Below are 15887 nucleotides of genomic sequence, written 5' to 3'. Positions count from 1 at the left end.
CGAGGCTCTGGCGGCGTCCCGGGGGCGGCTCCGTGTGGGGGGGCGGCTCCGTGTGGGGGGGCGGCTCCGTGTGGGGGGGCGGCTCCGTGTGGGGGGGCGGCTCCGTGTGGGGCGCGCTGCGGAGGCAGCCGAGGCCGTGTCCCCGCTGAGGTGACTGCTCGGCAATGCGAGTCACGGCTATCAAGCGAAGTGTCCTCCCACCCCTGTCTGACTGTGCTCCACGGGTTGCTGTGGTCTCCTCAGACAATTACCTTGAGGGCCGCTCCGCAGTGAGGGAGCGCTGTTGGGTCCCTGCCGTTCTGGAGCGTCTTTGGCACTCTTTTCTGGAGCATCCCTTTTGGCAAGTCTCCTCTCATCCCTGCCGTGTGGATGGGCCCCAGGTGGAGGCCAGTCACTTCTGCTGTGCTTGCAGTGAGACGACAAGAGGCCTTAAGCTGAGACAGGAGAGATTCTGAATAGATATTAAAAAATAGTATCTCTGCTCTCTTAGTCTGAATAATTGTGGTGCTCTAAGTTGGTGGCAAATTTCAAATGCTTAAAACTACTGTGAGGGCTCACTGAAATCAAAACAGATCATTGCTTGGACTTGTGAACTGGTTCAGCTCTGAAATTACTTAGAATTGTAGAATCCCTAAGGTTGGAAAAGACCTCTGAGATCATAGATCCAGCCATTAATCCAGGAGCCCGTGTTCACCACTAAACCATGTGCCCAAGTGCCACATCCTCTCATGTGAACGCTTCAGGGATGGTGATTGTCAGTGCCACTCTGCCCATGGAGAAACTTTTCCTAATATCCAACCTAAACATCTCCTGGCACAACTTGAGGCTGTTTCCTCTGGTCCTGTCACTGGTTACCTGGGAGAAGAGACTGACCCCCACCTGGCTACAACTTCCTTTCAGGTAGTTTAATCTTAGTAGACTTGATGATAGTTTTTAGCTGGGGAAAAACAAAACCAAAACAAAAACCTATTCCCTTGTTGGTTTTGCCTTTTTGGGACCAGGTGAACCTAGTCCAAGACCAGATTAGAAAGTGCATGAAGTCGTTCAGCAGAACAGATGATTAATGATTGTGCAGTCTTGCTATGAGAGCATTCTTTATGTTGTATCAGGTTATGATTTACCATTAAAAGCAGATAAAGGAAAGGACTGGTGTGTTAAATCACAAACAATGAAAGATTTTTGAGATGGCTTTTCTTTTGTTTGCTGGTTTGGGTTTTTTGATGGGAGGTGGGTGGGTTTTGGGTTTTTGTTTTTGTTTTTTTTTTTTACTGTTGTGTTGTTCTGTTTTTTCCTGTAGGGAGTGGTGAAGAAATATCCAAGTTAATACTGTTCAGTCAATTAATTTGCCAGCTCAGCTGGTGACTCACCTGACTGAAGCAAGTCACAGCACCTCTCCCTTTCCCTGTCAATAAGGATAATAATTCAGGGTTATCTTACAAGGTGTTTTAAAGACTAAGTCTTGTATCTGCAGCCATGTGACAGGACATTAACATTGGTTCATGACCAATAAATGTATGTGCTTTGTGGTTTTGAGACAGTTAACTTGTGACCAAGCTTTACAGCAGCCTTTACAGCAATAAGAATGACTTTGTTTTGTGCTGTAAGATCGTTTTCCTGTGGAATTCAGGAAGGTGGTCACTTCAGGTGGATTGGGTTTAGTTAGCTTTGTGTGTTTACAGCTGTGAGTGGCGTCCAAAAGTTTTACTTGAGCTACAAATTTGACTGCAACAAATGTAATAGTAATGAACTGAAAAATCCCTCTGCATCCTCTAATTGTGGTTTTGGTGTTACACTGTTTTCAGCATTGTAGACCTTGTGTTACTGTGTGAGGGTTTTTTGTTGTTGTTTGGGCTTTTTGATTTGTGGGGTTGGGTTTTTTTTGGGTAGGGGTTGTTGATTTCTGTTTGTTATGTTTTGTTGTTGTTTTTTTCTGCAAAATATCTGCTAAGAAGCCTTAAAAATGTGGGGAACTAACGCTTGGCACTTTGTCACCAGAGAGAAGAGCAGTGAACAGATCTTCAGAGGATTCCAGATGTGTGCCCTTATGGAGAGAACATTCTGCCCCAGCTGCAGCTGTGTGGGTAAGGTGCTTTGCTTTATTTGCAGTGTTTCCCACTTTTTAACACACTGTTTCTCATACTTTTGCTAGTAGCAACCTTGGATTAACCTGGGATTTACCTGCATTCACTTCATCTCCCTGTGTCAAAATAGCTTTTACTTCAACTAAGAAATAGCTAACTGCTTTTGTTTTGTGAAAATTAGTGTTACCATTTTAGGGTATTCTTGCTTTAAAAAACTTGGGAATTCTGAACTTGGCTTTGAATATAATACTTGTTATTCATGTTAAAAACATATTGGAAAGAGAGCTTTATGCAGCATGACTTTTGAGGTGGTGAGATACTGGGTAAAGAGGTTGTGGGAAAGGTGAGGTGAAAGGCAAATTTTTGGAGTGTGGTAAATAATGAAGAAAGATAAGATATATATCATTTATACCCTTTTAAAAAGCTGGAACTGTTGCCCAGGCTCCAGTGCAAGGTGACCCAGCAGTGGGTGAGAAGGGTAAAAGGCAGCCAGGGTAAGGGCTGGGCCTTCAGACCAAAGCCCCCAAGAGCTCTCGGTGTGGTCTCCTCAGCTGCTGCAAACAGCCAGAACGAGAACTCCATCTCCTAGAGAGAGGAGCTCCACTGTCCCTGGGCAAAAACCAGTGGTGCAAAGTCTGAAAGGGTGATGAGTTTCCTGCCTCATCAAGTGTGTGATGCTGTAAGAGGATTGGATTTGCATATCCAAGGAGCAGTGACTTTTCCTATTATTGGTTACTTAGGATTCCCAACTTACTGTTTGCTGTGTTGCTCTAATTACCCCTACCAAGGTATTCAGTTAAAAGTCCCTAGGTAATTTCAAATGGGTTGCAAGGTAGCATTGCTCAGTACTGATGGGCCAAAACAATGAAATGCAGCTTTCAAGGGGAGGCTTAAGGCCCATAAACGGTGACTGGAGCTCATCTTGCAAGTGAACATTGCAGGTGATGCCTGCTGCTTGAAGATCCCTTGACATGTGTGAGAAGTGTCCTTGGTAAGGTCACTTCTGCAAGTGTCACTCTTTGAATAGTTTGGTTTGACAACGATCTTACTGCAGCAGCACAAAGCCAGGCCAGAAGGAGGGGTAACTTTTCCACCTGAAATAAAAATACTGTGTTCATGTTTGCCTGTTTTTTTTGGACAAATCTTGATTTTATAGTGTCTCTACAGAAATTCCTCCTTTTCTTTGCCTGAACCAAAAGCTGGTTCTGAGCATGTGATGTAAACTGCGCTGTGACTGACAGATGAGCTTGAATATAAAAATGTTATAGTCTGTATTTTATTATAATGGATGAAATCAGAATTCTGTCAGACTTTATTACAAAGCCTTTATCTCCTTTCTTCCCGTTACTCATAACTTTTTTTGTGTGATTTTAAGTGTTGGCTCTGTAGGATTTAAACATACTTCTGTTTGCTATAAACCTACAAGGAGGGAGAGACATTTGTGAGAAAAAGTTTTACTTGAGCTACAAATTTGACTGCAACAAATGTAATTGTAATGAATTGAAGAATACCTCTGCATCTTTTAAACCTGTAAATTTGAGTGTACTGCTTCTATTATGTGAAGTTTTGCTTTTATGTAGTGAAGAATTATCAGGAAATTTCACATCTGGTACGTTTCAAAAAGGCTGCAACAAAGTTATTTTAATAAGAAAAATGAATGCATGAATTATTTAAAATAGTTGGTGCAACTGTTCCTATTAACTAATCCAGGCACTTGGAAGGCAATTACACTGAGCTTTGACAACACTGCCAACCCACTGCACAGTGCCTTATGCCAAAAGCTATTGTTGTTTTATTGACCACGTTCACCATTACATATGCATATGAAAAAACAGAGGCATTTTCATCGGGATTACCCTAATAGCATTAAGAGATTATTTTTTAAATTTCCTTGGAAGGAAATTCACTTAAATGAGATTACTTATTACTTGACTGGTTTCCTATCATGCTTCTATGTTTAGGTAAGTGGAGTCCATTAGAGTATAAAGTTTTTTAAAAAACTGATTTTATACATTAATGATTTCAAATAAAAGAGAAGTACTATATTTGTGCACAGCTTCTTTTGAGAAAGTGAAGTCGATGCTCTGGTTAGGAGAGATAACACTTTTTGTCCCCCTTGGTGGCCCCCCTAGTGTCACCATTAGTTGCTAATTACTTGCAAACAAATAAACAATTAACTCCTCGTGCCTCTTGGTGGGAGAGTTTTCATTGACATGCTAAAACTTTCTAATAAAAGATTTTAATTAATGACGTTACAAATCCAACCCCCTTGTCAACATAGCTATAAGGAGGCCTTGTGGAGCAATGCAGGCGCAGTGCCCCTGCTATGCTGGCTGAGGGCGAAGGCATGGCCGCTCCCTCGCTCTGTGCTGCCGCCACGGCGGCCTCTCCGCAGCGCCACAAGGTGCCCGCCTTTGGAGACAGCAAAAGCGCGCACTGCTCCTTCTCAATCGAGAGCATTTTGGGGCTGGAGCAGAAAAAAGATGGCATTCCAGCTGGGAAACCTCACAGACCCTGGATGGATGCGTGCACCAGCTTGGGTGAGTCAGTCTGTTTTGTACCCCCTTCAGTTCTTACCCCTTAAAAATACTGGCGTGTTTCTACTACAGACCAGTAAACTGAAGCTCTCCTTTTCTTGCTCTTTCTAGTTCTAGGTGATGACAGTAATCCCCATCTACAAATCCCTGTTGTTTGCTATGAAAATCCATTATTTCATGCTAGAAGTGATCCAGTGCAAGAGGAAAACGTTTTGAAATGTGAAAAATATTTTTCAGTCACTGAAAGGCTGTCTTTCAAACGAGAATTGAGCTGGTACCGGGGTAGAAGACCAAGAACTGCATTCACTAGAAGCCAGGTAGGGCTTTCCTTAGCATCTAACAAATGGGTAACAATGTAGTTGAGTAAAATGTTGGAAGGAACCTCTAACAGCTGCTAAGTTCAGTGTGATGTACCTCTGCAGAGAGAAATGTCATCAGGAACTAGTGCAAATTAACAGAAATATTGCTAATTCCAGCAGATCTGTGTTTATGCATGGAATCATTGTGCAAACACTGATCAGAAGTCTCCCGTTGAACAAACTGAGCTGTTATTTATTTTATGTATTACTGCTATGAACATAGTGTTAACTATTCAACAAGTGTATTTTAATCTCCTCAGATTGAAGTCTTGGAAAATGTTTTTAAAATGAACTCCTACCCCGGCATTGATATTAGAGAAGAGCTAGCTCGCAAATTAGATTTAGATGAAGACAGGATCCAGGTAATTAAAGACTTCTTGAGCTTTTCTGTAATTCCAGCTATATGTACCCTCTGCTTATATACATAAGTGGTTTGACAGCAGTGATGAGAATTTAATGCTCTCAATTTAAACCAATGTATATACAAGAAACATGCCTTCAATGATTTGTGAAATGGAAACCATTGAATTCCTTCTGAAATCTAAAGCCTTCCATAGCACTGATGAGGAATTAATCACTGTAATATTGCCACAATATCTGCTCTGTTAATCTCTAGTTATTATCTGCAGAACTTGATAATTTCCTTAAAATAATTTTTATGTTTTGCTTGTCATCGTATTCGAAAAATAAACTCGAAACAGGCATGGACATAATGTGTGAGACTGCCAGCAGAGCATAGGTGTGTTAAACCTGTGTTTGAACCTATGTCTTTCTCTGGCCAAAAGCAAAATCTGTTCAGGAATGTTAATTATTGATTTCCAGGTAATTCCATGTGATAAGAAGCACACTGTAAACATAAGAATTTGGGCTTTGCTTTGTTGTTTATCAGGCTTTTGTTGCAATTATTATATTGGGCTTAATGAGAAACTTGATGCTGCAAATAGTTAAGCAGATGAAGAAATAGCACCATAAGACGTGTGAATTCCAGATGTTCAGGATCTTCCAGGATCTGATTCTGTCACTGAATTTAATACCAGTTTTTATATTAATTACAGTGAAGCTGATCTCATTTTCCAGTTAACCTGGGGATATTATTTTCTTTGTCTGTGGTGTTAAAATTACAGGCATCTGCAGATTTTAAATTTATATTGAACTTGCAAGCTGCTGTCATCACACAAAATATTGTCCTACTGTGTGAATACTTTTAAGTTTCAAATATTATTCTGCTTCCACTGCTGTGTTTCTGAAAATCTTCCCTTCTCTTTCCATTTCAGATCTGGTTTCAGAACCGCCGTGCAAAGCTGAAAAGATCCCACAGAGAATCTCAGTTTCTGATGGTGAAAAATACTTTCACCTCCAGCCTGCTGGAGTAGAAGGAAGGATGGTTTGCTGTTACAGTACTGCTACAGAAAATGAAGAATTGTTCATAACCTGTATTAAGTAATATGTAATTAAGTAATAGTAATTATGATTTTATGCCCAGATTTGAAAGTTTATTATAATTTTCATTCAAATAAACTGTAAATACTTGAAGTATTATTCTAATCTACTTTTTGTGGAAAAAGTGAACTTTTCCTACATATACTTGAGTAAGTATTTTCAGAGATTTTGAGATATTTTTGCAGTTTAAAACAATGCAAACCCTAGGTTGCACAAGAATTTCACCTATTATGAATTACTGCAGATGACTTGACAAGCTTTCTGGTGTTAGAAGAAGTCTGTTTCAAGTCTGCAATAAACTGTATGCAAAATAGATTTTGCTACAGGGAACAGTTTGTTGCATTGCAGTTTAAATAGCTTATTTATAAAGAATATGATAGTTTTCATGAATAAGATAATTTTAGAAAAAGGTGTCTCCAATGGAAGGACTAATATTCAACTGACTTCACTTTTAACCATTGCCCAGTTAAAAGAAGTTGACAATTATAATATTTTTATGTAATTTTAATTAATTTAGGTTATTTGCCTATTTAATTCTCTAACTTGCTTATCTCCTCTCGTGTCAGTATATCTGTTCCAGTTATGGAAATTGCCCTATTATCTTTTAATGACAGAATGTAGCATGTCATGGGATCAGATCAGTGGGGCCAGACCAGATATCCAGGTCATTGCCATTAGTTTTAGGGAGTTGAATTCATTTTTATCAAACAGTACATGAAAGTTAATTATCCCCATATTTGATATTGAACCTGAAGTCAAGGAGAGCCATATACCAAAAAAAACCCCCTCAAGTCTTTCTTCATTGGCACAAGGTAGGGAAACATTGTGAGTTCAGGTTGATGCTGCTCTTTGTTCAGCAGGGCTCTAAGCACTTGCCTCATGTGCTGGTGACCTTCAGTGTTTCTTGCTCAACATAAATTCCACATTATCTCATGAACAGACAAAGTTTATTGCTCTTCCTTTCTTCATGCTTGTATCCACGGCTGTTGTCCAATAGGATGAAAGGTAAGTTGATAAAATAGGGTGATTGAAAAAATCATTTTATGTAGTCTCATACTAAGAAAAGCTAAAGGGAGGGATGATCTGACAGTCCTTACTTACTATTTTGAATTACAGTTTGAGCTACAAGAGATTAAATAAAAAATATTTCTATATTTTCTGAAAAATATCACTGGAAAACTGCATTACTCTAGAACTGGGTGACAGATATTGGCCCTTCCATGTTTTTATCTTCATTGGCTCATTGCCTTCACTTTTATGCAGAACCCTAAAAATCTTTCATTGTTTGGCTTTGCTCCTGGAAATCTTATTTTAGTATGGAAATAAGCAACTTTTATCTGATATTGAAACATTATTTTTTGTGCTTTATTGGATTTGGGAAATAACATTCCTAACTGAATTCTGTTGTATCCTGCATTCCAAAATACTTAAGAGAACCACAAGTAAAGCAATTTAAATTGAGCCAGATCCATTAGGAATAGTTTTTAGAGAAGCTGAAATCTCAATTCAGATACCTGCCTGACCTGGTAAAGGCAAAGACAAAATTGGGAATGCATTCTTTTATTTTGTTTTTCTTCACACCTCAAAACGTATATTGCCTATAGCTTAACCTCATTGCAGGTAATCTGAAACTATTGTCTACTTTGCTTCTGGAAACAAAGTTTCCAGCAGCAGCAGATTAGACTAATCTGTACAGATTGATTGCTTAAGAACCTTGCTCTATTATCTGGCAAATACCTAAATACACCTAAAGTCTGCTCTAATGGAACTGGTCTCAAGTGACGGAAGTCTGACAAAGCAATTTAAGAGAAGCTGTAGAACAGTGGCAGAATAATAATAGCACCAGCCCTGCTATCCTGCTCTCCATTAGCAAATGTTACCAGCAGGATCTTTAGTGTGAGGTGCTAGCAGTCCCACACAGTGCTAAGGGGAAAAGAATTTAAAAGCAGAGTTGCATTATTTGCTTCATTTGGCTTAGCTTGTTCTTCCCAGAGTAAAGCAATCAGCAAGTCAAAAAAGAGCCTCTCACTTTACATTTATACCTGTTTTGGCCAGCATGGGTTTAAATTATGCCCATCACTTTCTCAAATACAGCTGGAGTTTTTTCCACCTTGAGAAGTGTTAGTCTGGACTTGACAGGGTCTTTGTCCTGTCCTGGCAATATGCAGGGCTGCCTTGGCAATGTGTGTGACAGTTGTGTTTGCTGTGCAGGAGCAGCAGTGGGGGAGGCCACCCTGCATGCTGGAATCCAGCCCTGCTCTTCCATTCCTTGGATTGATTTAGTTTCCATATTAATTGTTAGATTGATGATCTTTGTCTCTTTATTTTAAAGGACTTGCCTAATTGGATGGGAAATAGAAGGTATTTTATTATTAAAAATACTTTGGAGCTATAGTGATTGACCTGAATTATTATTTCATGCCCTGTTATTTGTTTAATGGTTTCATCTTGAATCAAAGTCACATTCTGTTATTTTATATGAGCAATTTATAGTATCTTGTGTGTGCATTTGATAATGAAAGAGGAAAAAGACAAAGTACAATAATCATTATATGACAGAGAGCTGGGACTGTTCAACCTCTTGGGGGGCATAAGGATCCCACCTGATTGCTTCAAAAAGGGAATTCTTGTGGTCACAATGAGGGAGAGGAAACCAGGGCTGCTGAACAGCCTTCAGTTCTAGATTCCTTTGTGGGGGAATAGTGCCTGGACTTGTGTGACATGAGGGGAAAGGGCTACAGAAAATATGGAAACCAGTCTGTCTATTCTGGGCACCCAAAGCTGGTACTGGTGGCCAGCAGCATTTTCAGGAGAATCCCAGGAAGGGTGAAGTGTTGCCTTGCATGACCCAGTGTTGCCACTGAAGTTTTGCTTTCTTGGATTAACTAACAAATGGAAAATTATCATGTACTTGTTGAGTTTACAGCAATAAATTGGATTTCTTTTAATACCTATTTTTTTGCAGGATACTCTTTAAGCAAGGAGGTAAGAACATGATGAAAAATGCTTAGGGATGTGGGCTTTGGTGTAGCTGGGTGTGATTGCCAGTGACTTTCATTCCCCTGGGTATGTTTTACATTTGATCACATGGATGTGCTGTGGGGCTGGTATTAGAGTGACAGAATAAGCACTGCATTGCTTGCGCCTTAAAAAATAAAAGGAAAAAAGAACAAAAAAGCAGTGAAAGGACAGATTTTGCAAGTGTGTTTTGATCCATGTTGTGAATCAGTGTGAAGTTCAGCATCTTCAGCAAACAGAGTATGTTGTGGAATCACACAGGTGCAGGTAGTGCTTTTGATATTAAATATCAAGCAGGGTGATCTGGCTTGGGATGTTGTAAGGATCTGTATGTGTGACCAGTAAAATTGATACAACACCTAGACTGAAAGAGAAGTAAATATTCCTTCTTTCTGCATTTATGTTCCAGGATTTTTTTCTCCTAGCTCCTAAACCAAGTTTTCCTCTGCCACTAAGATGGCTTGAAGGACAGAAGTAGGCAGGTGGTATAAGACAGTCCCCTTCATTAAAAATTATCTATGTCATTAGTCTTGTTATTAATCACTATGAAATATTGGGACTTTGCAATTTATAAATTGCATATGTTTCAAACTCATTATCTTATTGTGACCTTTAAAAAAAAATCCATAACCTTGCATCAACTCAATTATTGCACCTTCTTTTTCTCTGATCCTTCCTTGCTCTCTTAAAACTGAATTTTTATTTTACCAGTCCATGACATTTTACTACTTCTAAGGTTTTAAGTGCCTGGCCACAATTTCTAGATGCTGGAGCATTCTCTTGTCTGTATAACCAAATTATGTCTTATAAAATGAAAATTAAAAAAATATTGATATATTTCCTACTTTTAATCTTTAGAATTTTATTGTATGGATCATAATAATACTCCAAAGTATCTTGTGATTCAGTTTCTATGAATGATGCCATATTAAGGAAATTAAGAAGATAGCAGATAAAGTATTCTGCACTAAAAGTCGGTGGCTGTTTATTTGGCTTTTCCATATAAATTCAGGCTTTAAAGTCGTGCATTTTGAAACGGTTTTAGTCTGTGTTTGAATGCCTAGAAAAGTGCTGGGCTGCTTCTGTCCTCTAGAGGCTGGGTTTAGCCATGACAGCCCCGCTGCCGTGGGATTTAATCCGCGCTCTGCAGCGGGGCCGGGGCACGGCACGCCCGCAGGGGATTGACTGATCCTTCCAATTACACAGCATTTGTGACCCAATTGATGTTCTGCACACGTACAGGGCCTGAGTTCCCAAAGCTCTGAGTGCTCACTATTGAACAGAACTTAGCGATGGGTGGGTGCTGAATGTTTTTGATGCTCTGAACAGCCAACCTTTTAAAATCTTACCTCTAAATGAATTTAGGCTGCTGTTGGGACTCTATGTCTGTGAGACTGCCCAGCTTTGTCAGTTTATGGTAGGAGAAGATTTTCACATTCCAGAAAGGAATTCTCAGGAAGGGTCTCTTCACAGAAAGGGTTGTTAAACATTGGGGCAGGCTGCCCAGGGAGATGCTGGAATTGCCATCCCTGGACATGCTCAAGAGACCTCTGGATGTGGCACTGAGTGCAGTGGTCTGCTTCAGAGTGTGGTGGTTGGTCAAAGGTTGGACTCCATCTTAAAGGTCTTTTCTAAGCTAAATGATTCTGTGAAAGCTTATGACAAAGTATCCTGCAGTTCTAGAATAACTCCACTCGTTATGGTGTAAAACTTAGAATGACTTCTGCTACAATATCTACTAATGTAATTCTTCTGTGATGATAAATACAGTGTTGTCAATGCAAATATTTGCCAGGCAAAAAACTTATTGCCACCAGATTTTCAGTTTTCATTGTTTCATCACATTAGAAGGATAAGAAATTACTTTGTGCTGTTTAAATACTGTGCACTTTTAAACCATTCTAATTGCTTTTCAAAGAATTCAGTTAGAGCAAAATATTAAAAAATATCATATTATCCATCTGTCATGATTCAAATATTTGTAGGATTCTCTAACTTCAGAGTAGCATTCCATTGTGTGCTATGGGATGTGGCTGTCTGACAATATTCCTGTAGTTTGCTGTAATTCATTTTGGCAGAGAAAGGAAGTCAGAGGGAAGCATTCTCAGGAGGCATCAGCTGTGCCCTTAGAATGCTGAGACTTCTGTAAAATTTAAGGTGGTTACATGGAAAATCTTTTCTTGGGGATGTTTTTGTTGAAATTAAAAAAACTGATCCAGTCTTTTTCTTCTTTCCTCTGTAAACCTACAACCCTGGGCAGTCAGTTTTATCGCAATTTATAGTTTAGGAGGACTGGTGTTTTCAGTGGTTGCTACTATTGTAATCTAATTAGAAAGAAATAATATTAATCTATTGTAGTTTACCATATTAACAGGCTTTAACTTTCCATGGAGTGTTATCAAATGTTGTTCACTGCATTTCAGTCTGTTATTATCTGCATATTTATCTTACTCTTTCCAAAAATAAGCAGCTAACTCAATCCTGATATCCAACTGCTTCAAATTTGTGTTTTAAAATAATATGCCAGACTGTAGAGAACAACAACCACGAGTTTGTTTGTTGGAGAGGTAGAGCTGCCAGCAACAATTGTTATTCCTGATAGGGCTCTTCCTCTGTTTTTTTCAGCCCAGCCATGTAGAACTGCTGTGCATTCTTTCATAAATCTGTTATGAAGTGTTCTAAAATTACACTGGAATATTTTGGGGAATATTTATCATATAAACAAAAAAAAAAAAAAAAAACAAAACAAAAAAAAAAAAAAAAAGAAAGGAGATTTCCATATGCCTCCAGCCTTGCAGCCTTGCTATTTTCTTTTGTTTGTGTATTTCCCCTTGTGGAGTACAATGATGTGCTATTGACAAAGGGCTTTCCAGTCTTCTTCCACAGTGGTTGCACAATAGTCAAACTTTTTTTAATTCATCCAGTCATGTTTCTATTGTTCTGCAGTGGTATCTGTTACAAGTGTCTCTATGCATTTTAATTGCAAAAAATTTCAGAACACTTTCTTTAGCCTTAATTACCCTTAGCTTTTGGCCTCAAATAACAAATGATGTCATCCCAAAGTGCTTGAGCAAATAGCTCTCCCTCAGTATAAATGGGAAAGGGTTTAAGGCAGGTTATGCTCAGTGAGGGGTCCCTTAGTGTGCTAGGATTAATTTTGCAGACATTGCCACAGGATGCTGTTGAATTGCACAATGGACATGAAATCAGGTTAGGGTTGTTCTCCCTCCCCCGTGTTTCCCTGCAGAAGGAAAAGGACAGGCTGTCTGCAAGGGAAGCATTGTGCTGCAGTAAGAAAGGGTTGAGACTAGAATTAAAACTGGAAACTTTTGTAAAGGTGCTACTTCATTATAATTTCTGGCATTTATTCAAACTGCATTGTGAGGATCTTGGTTTGCATTTTTAATAGCTGTTTGAGATAAAATTTCTATATTGCAGAAATACATTATTTTAAAATAATTGAACATTACAAATTATTCATTTGTTGTTAAATAATAAAACATTGATAACTTTGAGGATACAGTTGTTGGTTCAGAATAATTTCAGTTCAACATGAAAAATGACTCATCCATACAATTTTCAATTTTCTTTGCATCATAAATCTATTCTTCTTTAAAAGTGCAGTTTCATATTACCCCTAATCCAGTGTAACAGAAGACTGCTGCTGAAAGATGCAGTCCTGCCCTGCTCCCTCAGAAACAACATGTGGCCACAGGGTGAGTCACTTTGGGGTGCTTTTGGAGCAGGGAGGAGTGTGCTTGGTGGCACATCATGGAGTTGAATTATCTTAGAGAACTTCCTTTATTATATTCATGTGAATAAACAGATACAAAACTAAACAGAAATACAGAAATCAGACATTTGACTGCAAATATTTTCTGACGGTAGAAGGAGGAGGCATCTATACAATACAGGGAACTGTGAGGTCTGGGGAGGGGTAACATTATATGAAGATTTGCATCCACAGATCACTGACAAATTGTTAATTTGATGGTGATCAGAAGTAATTTTCATATAATAGCTGTTTGGTTTAGTTCAGTCATTTCCTTTTCACCATAACATACTCCTACATCTGATGCTGACTTGAGCCTCTAGGAATATAGGACTTCAACTTCTCTGGTCATTAAGTGCAATTTCCTGTAGAAGAGATTAAGTCATCCAGAAAGGTCACAAGACCATTCACTCCCTTCTCTCTGAACTCTACAAGCCTCAAAACATCCCCAAATATCTGGAGATGGACTTGAGATTTTTGAGAAAAATCTCAAACATGACACTGTGACAAAAAAAAAAAAAAATGTGAGCAGGAGAGAAACTCTGTGGGATTCTGGAGGTCTGGCTTAGGCAGCAGAGAGGATTGGATGCTCCATTTCAGGACCTGCTGCAAAGCATCTGGATATGGAAATGGTTGGCAGTGTCAAAGTAGAATTCTTGCATCCAATTCCACTTTCCCATCTGGCCACAGCAGCAGCTCCTGCAGAAGTGCCAATAAAGGTGTGGCCCCAGCAGGAGGCAGCTGGCAGCCAGGACAGCCTGCTGGGTGCTTTTGGCCACTCCTGAGAGAGCAGCACCACTGGCGTGGAATTCTTCTGGAGGCTCTCAGCCACTGCTACTGCCTGGATGACCTCAGCAAGTGGAGTATGTCTCTACAGACAGCAGCAAATTAAAACCAAAGAATGCTACACACAGGGCTCTTTTCCTGTCTTACTGAGGCACAGAGTCTTTCCTGACTCCAAATCTAATTATTGGTTTAGCCCTGAGCATGTGTGCAAGACATAAAAGCAGGCATCTTTATGACTTGGTGCTTTAGTTTTCTCATCTATAAAATGAGACTGGTAATGCAGATCTTTCTTTGAGAACTCTGTGTTTCATGAATTTTTGTCACATTTCTCAAGGCATAATGATTTAATATTTGCCTTGATAAGATGGGTATTCATAACAATTGATAGATTTGATTCAAATTTCAGTTCAATTTTATGGCTTGAGGTTGTTTTCTTATCAGTTGATAACCTTTTACTTGAGCCTGGCCAGATCATTTGAAACTATGGCATGCATAATACAGAAGATTCCATGGAAACAGAATTTTTGTGACCTCTGACACAGGTGGAAATTTTCATGCCCTTGCTGGGAGTATCCACATCCATTTCACACTTGTTAGTTTTGTTCCTAAGATTTGATCATGGATGATGGTTCTTCCTCTATTTTATGCTCAGTGCTCATCCCGTAGATAAACCATCCCCATGGAAATGGGACAATTTCATGCCAATGGCTGCTTTCAAAAGATCTGATTTTCTGTCTTCAGAGATCTGCTGGATGAAGTTCCAGCAGACCCTCACATTGAGGGATTTCTGTTCTGGGATCTCTTTTAGCACATTGTCTGCTTGGTTCCCTGCATCTGATGCTCTTTTCCTAACAGTGGGCAGTGTCTGTCTGTAACAGGAGTTATTGACTTACTGCAATATTGTGATATTGCAATAGCCATGATTGTCTGACTTAGCTGAATACTCTGCAAGCCTGATGCACCCTGTCTGCCCCAAAGGGAGCTGTTTGAATGATTTCTTTTGCAGTTAAGGTCAGTCTCTCTTGGGAGAGAATTCAGTGCTAGAAATATGATCTATGGATGGAGCATAAATCCAATAATGAATTTTCTTTGAGCAATAGAAAGATTTTGTAGGGAGTTTTTTACCATATTACTGGAAATTTTTGGTCCATGAGTTTTCATGTATTTATAGGAATTGCTGAGTTCTCACTGTCTCCTCCATCTGGGAACAGCTGCTCAGAAAGGAGAAGGAAAAAAAAACCCCAGATTTTTAGCTTTAAGCAAGATGGGAGAGTGGCAACCAAAACCAGCTGCAGAATGCAGGATACTGATACCCATGACTTTTGGGTATTATGCATTCTATACTACTCAGAAACAAGAGACTGTTGTAAAAAGGACAAAGGAACCTACAGACAAGCAGAGTCCCCACAGCCACTTTTGCCCTTCCATGAGCTCACAGCAGTTTGGAGACTCCTGTTAGAAACATTAACTGCATTCATTTGATTCCTGCCTCTCCACTACTGTTTTCCACCAAAGAATTCAGTGGAAATTATTCTAAATGGATCTGAAGCAATGCAATACTTCTGTGTTCAGGCAGTGCACTCACAGGAGAGGCTGGACATGGTGGCAGCATGGAGGAATTGTCTTTCAGATGTGTCATTTGTTATTAGCTTAGGCTGAAGTGGTGGGAAGGAAGTATCAGTGCTGGTTTTGTCTGATGGCATCTTTGCTTTGTGCTGCTAGGTTTGAGCTCTCAGTAAATGAGGCCAATCATTTTGCTGCTTTCTGGACACTGCCAGTGTAACAGTGGCACCTGTGAGTTCTTCAGTTGTTCTGCTAGAAGGCATTGGCACTATTTGTTGTGTGTCTGTTTTTGTTAAAAACATCATAGGCTAATGCATCAATAGCTCAGATA

At 39.5% G+C, this 15887-nt stretch overlaps 1 protein-coding gene across 1 annotated transcript; it reads left to right on the top strand.

Annotated features, from left to right (window-relative positions):
* Positions 1 to 134: 134 nt before the first annotated feature.
* Positions 135 to 6454, top strand: HESX1 (HESX homeobox 1). Its single transcript, XM_063164303.1, has 6 exons — positions 135 to 900; positions 1996 to 2081; positions 4363 to 4621; positions 4730 to 4935; positions 5238 to 5339; positions 6252 to 6454. Exons 3-6 carry the CDS (start codon positions 4408 to 4410, stop codon positions 6348 to 6350), a joined length of 621 nt encoding a protein of 206 aa, XP_063020373.1. The 5' UTR covers positions 135 to 900; positions 1996 to 2081; positions 4363 to 4407; the 3' UTR covers positions 6351 to 6454.
* Positions 6455 to 15887: the final 9433 nt, after the last annotated feature.

The sequence above is a fragment of the Melospiza melodia genome, chromosome 10 (assembly GCF_035770615.1).
Source record: "Melospiza melodia melodia isolate bMelMel2 chromosome 10, bMelMel2.pri, whole genome shotgun sequence".
In the NCBI taxonomy this organism is placed as follows: Eukaryota; Metazoa; Chordata; class Aves; order Passeriformes; family Passerellidae; genus Melospiza; species Melospiza melodia.
Note: the sequence above shows the minus strand (reverse complement) of the source record. Positions and strands in the feature narration are given on the sequence as shown.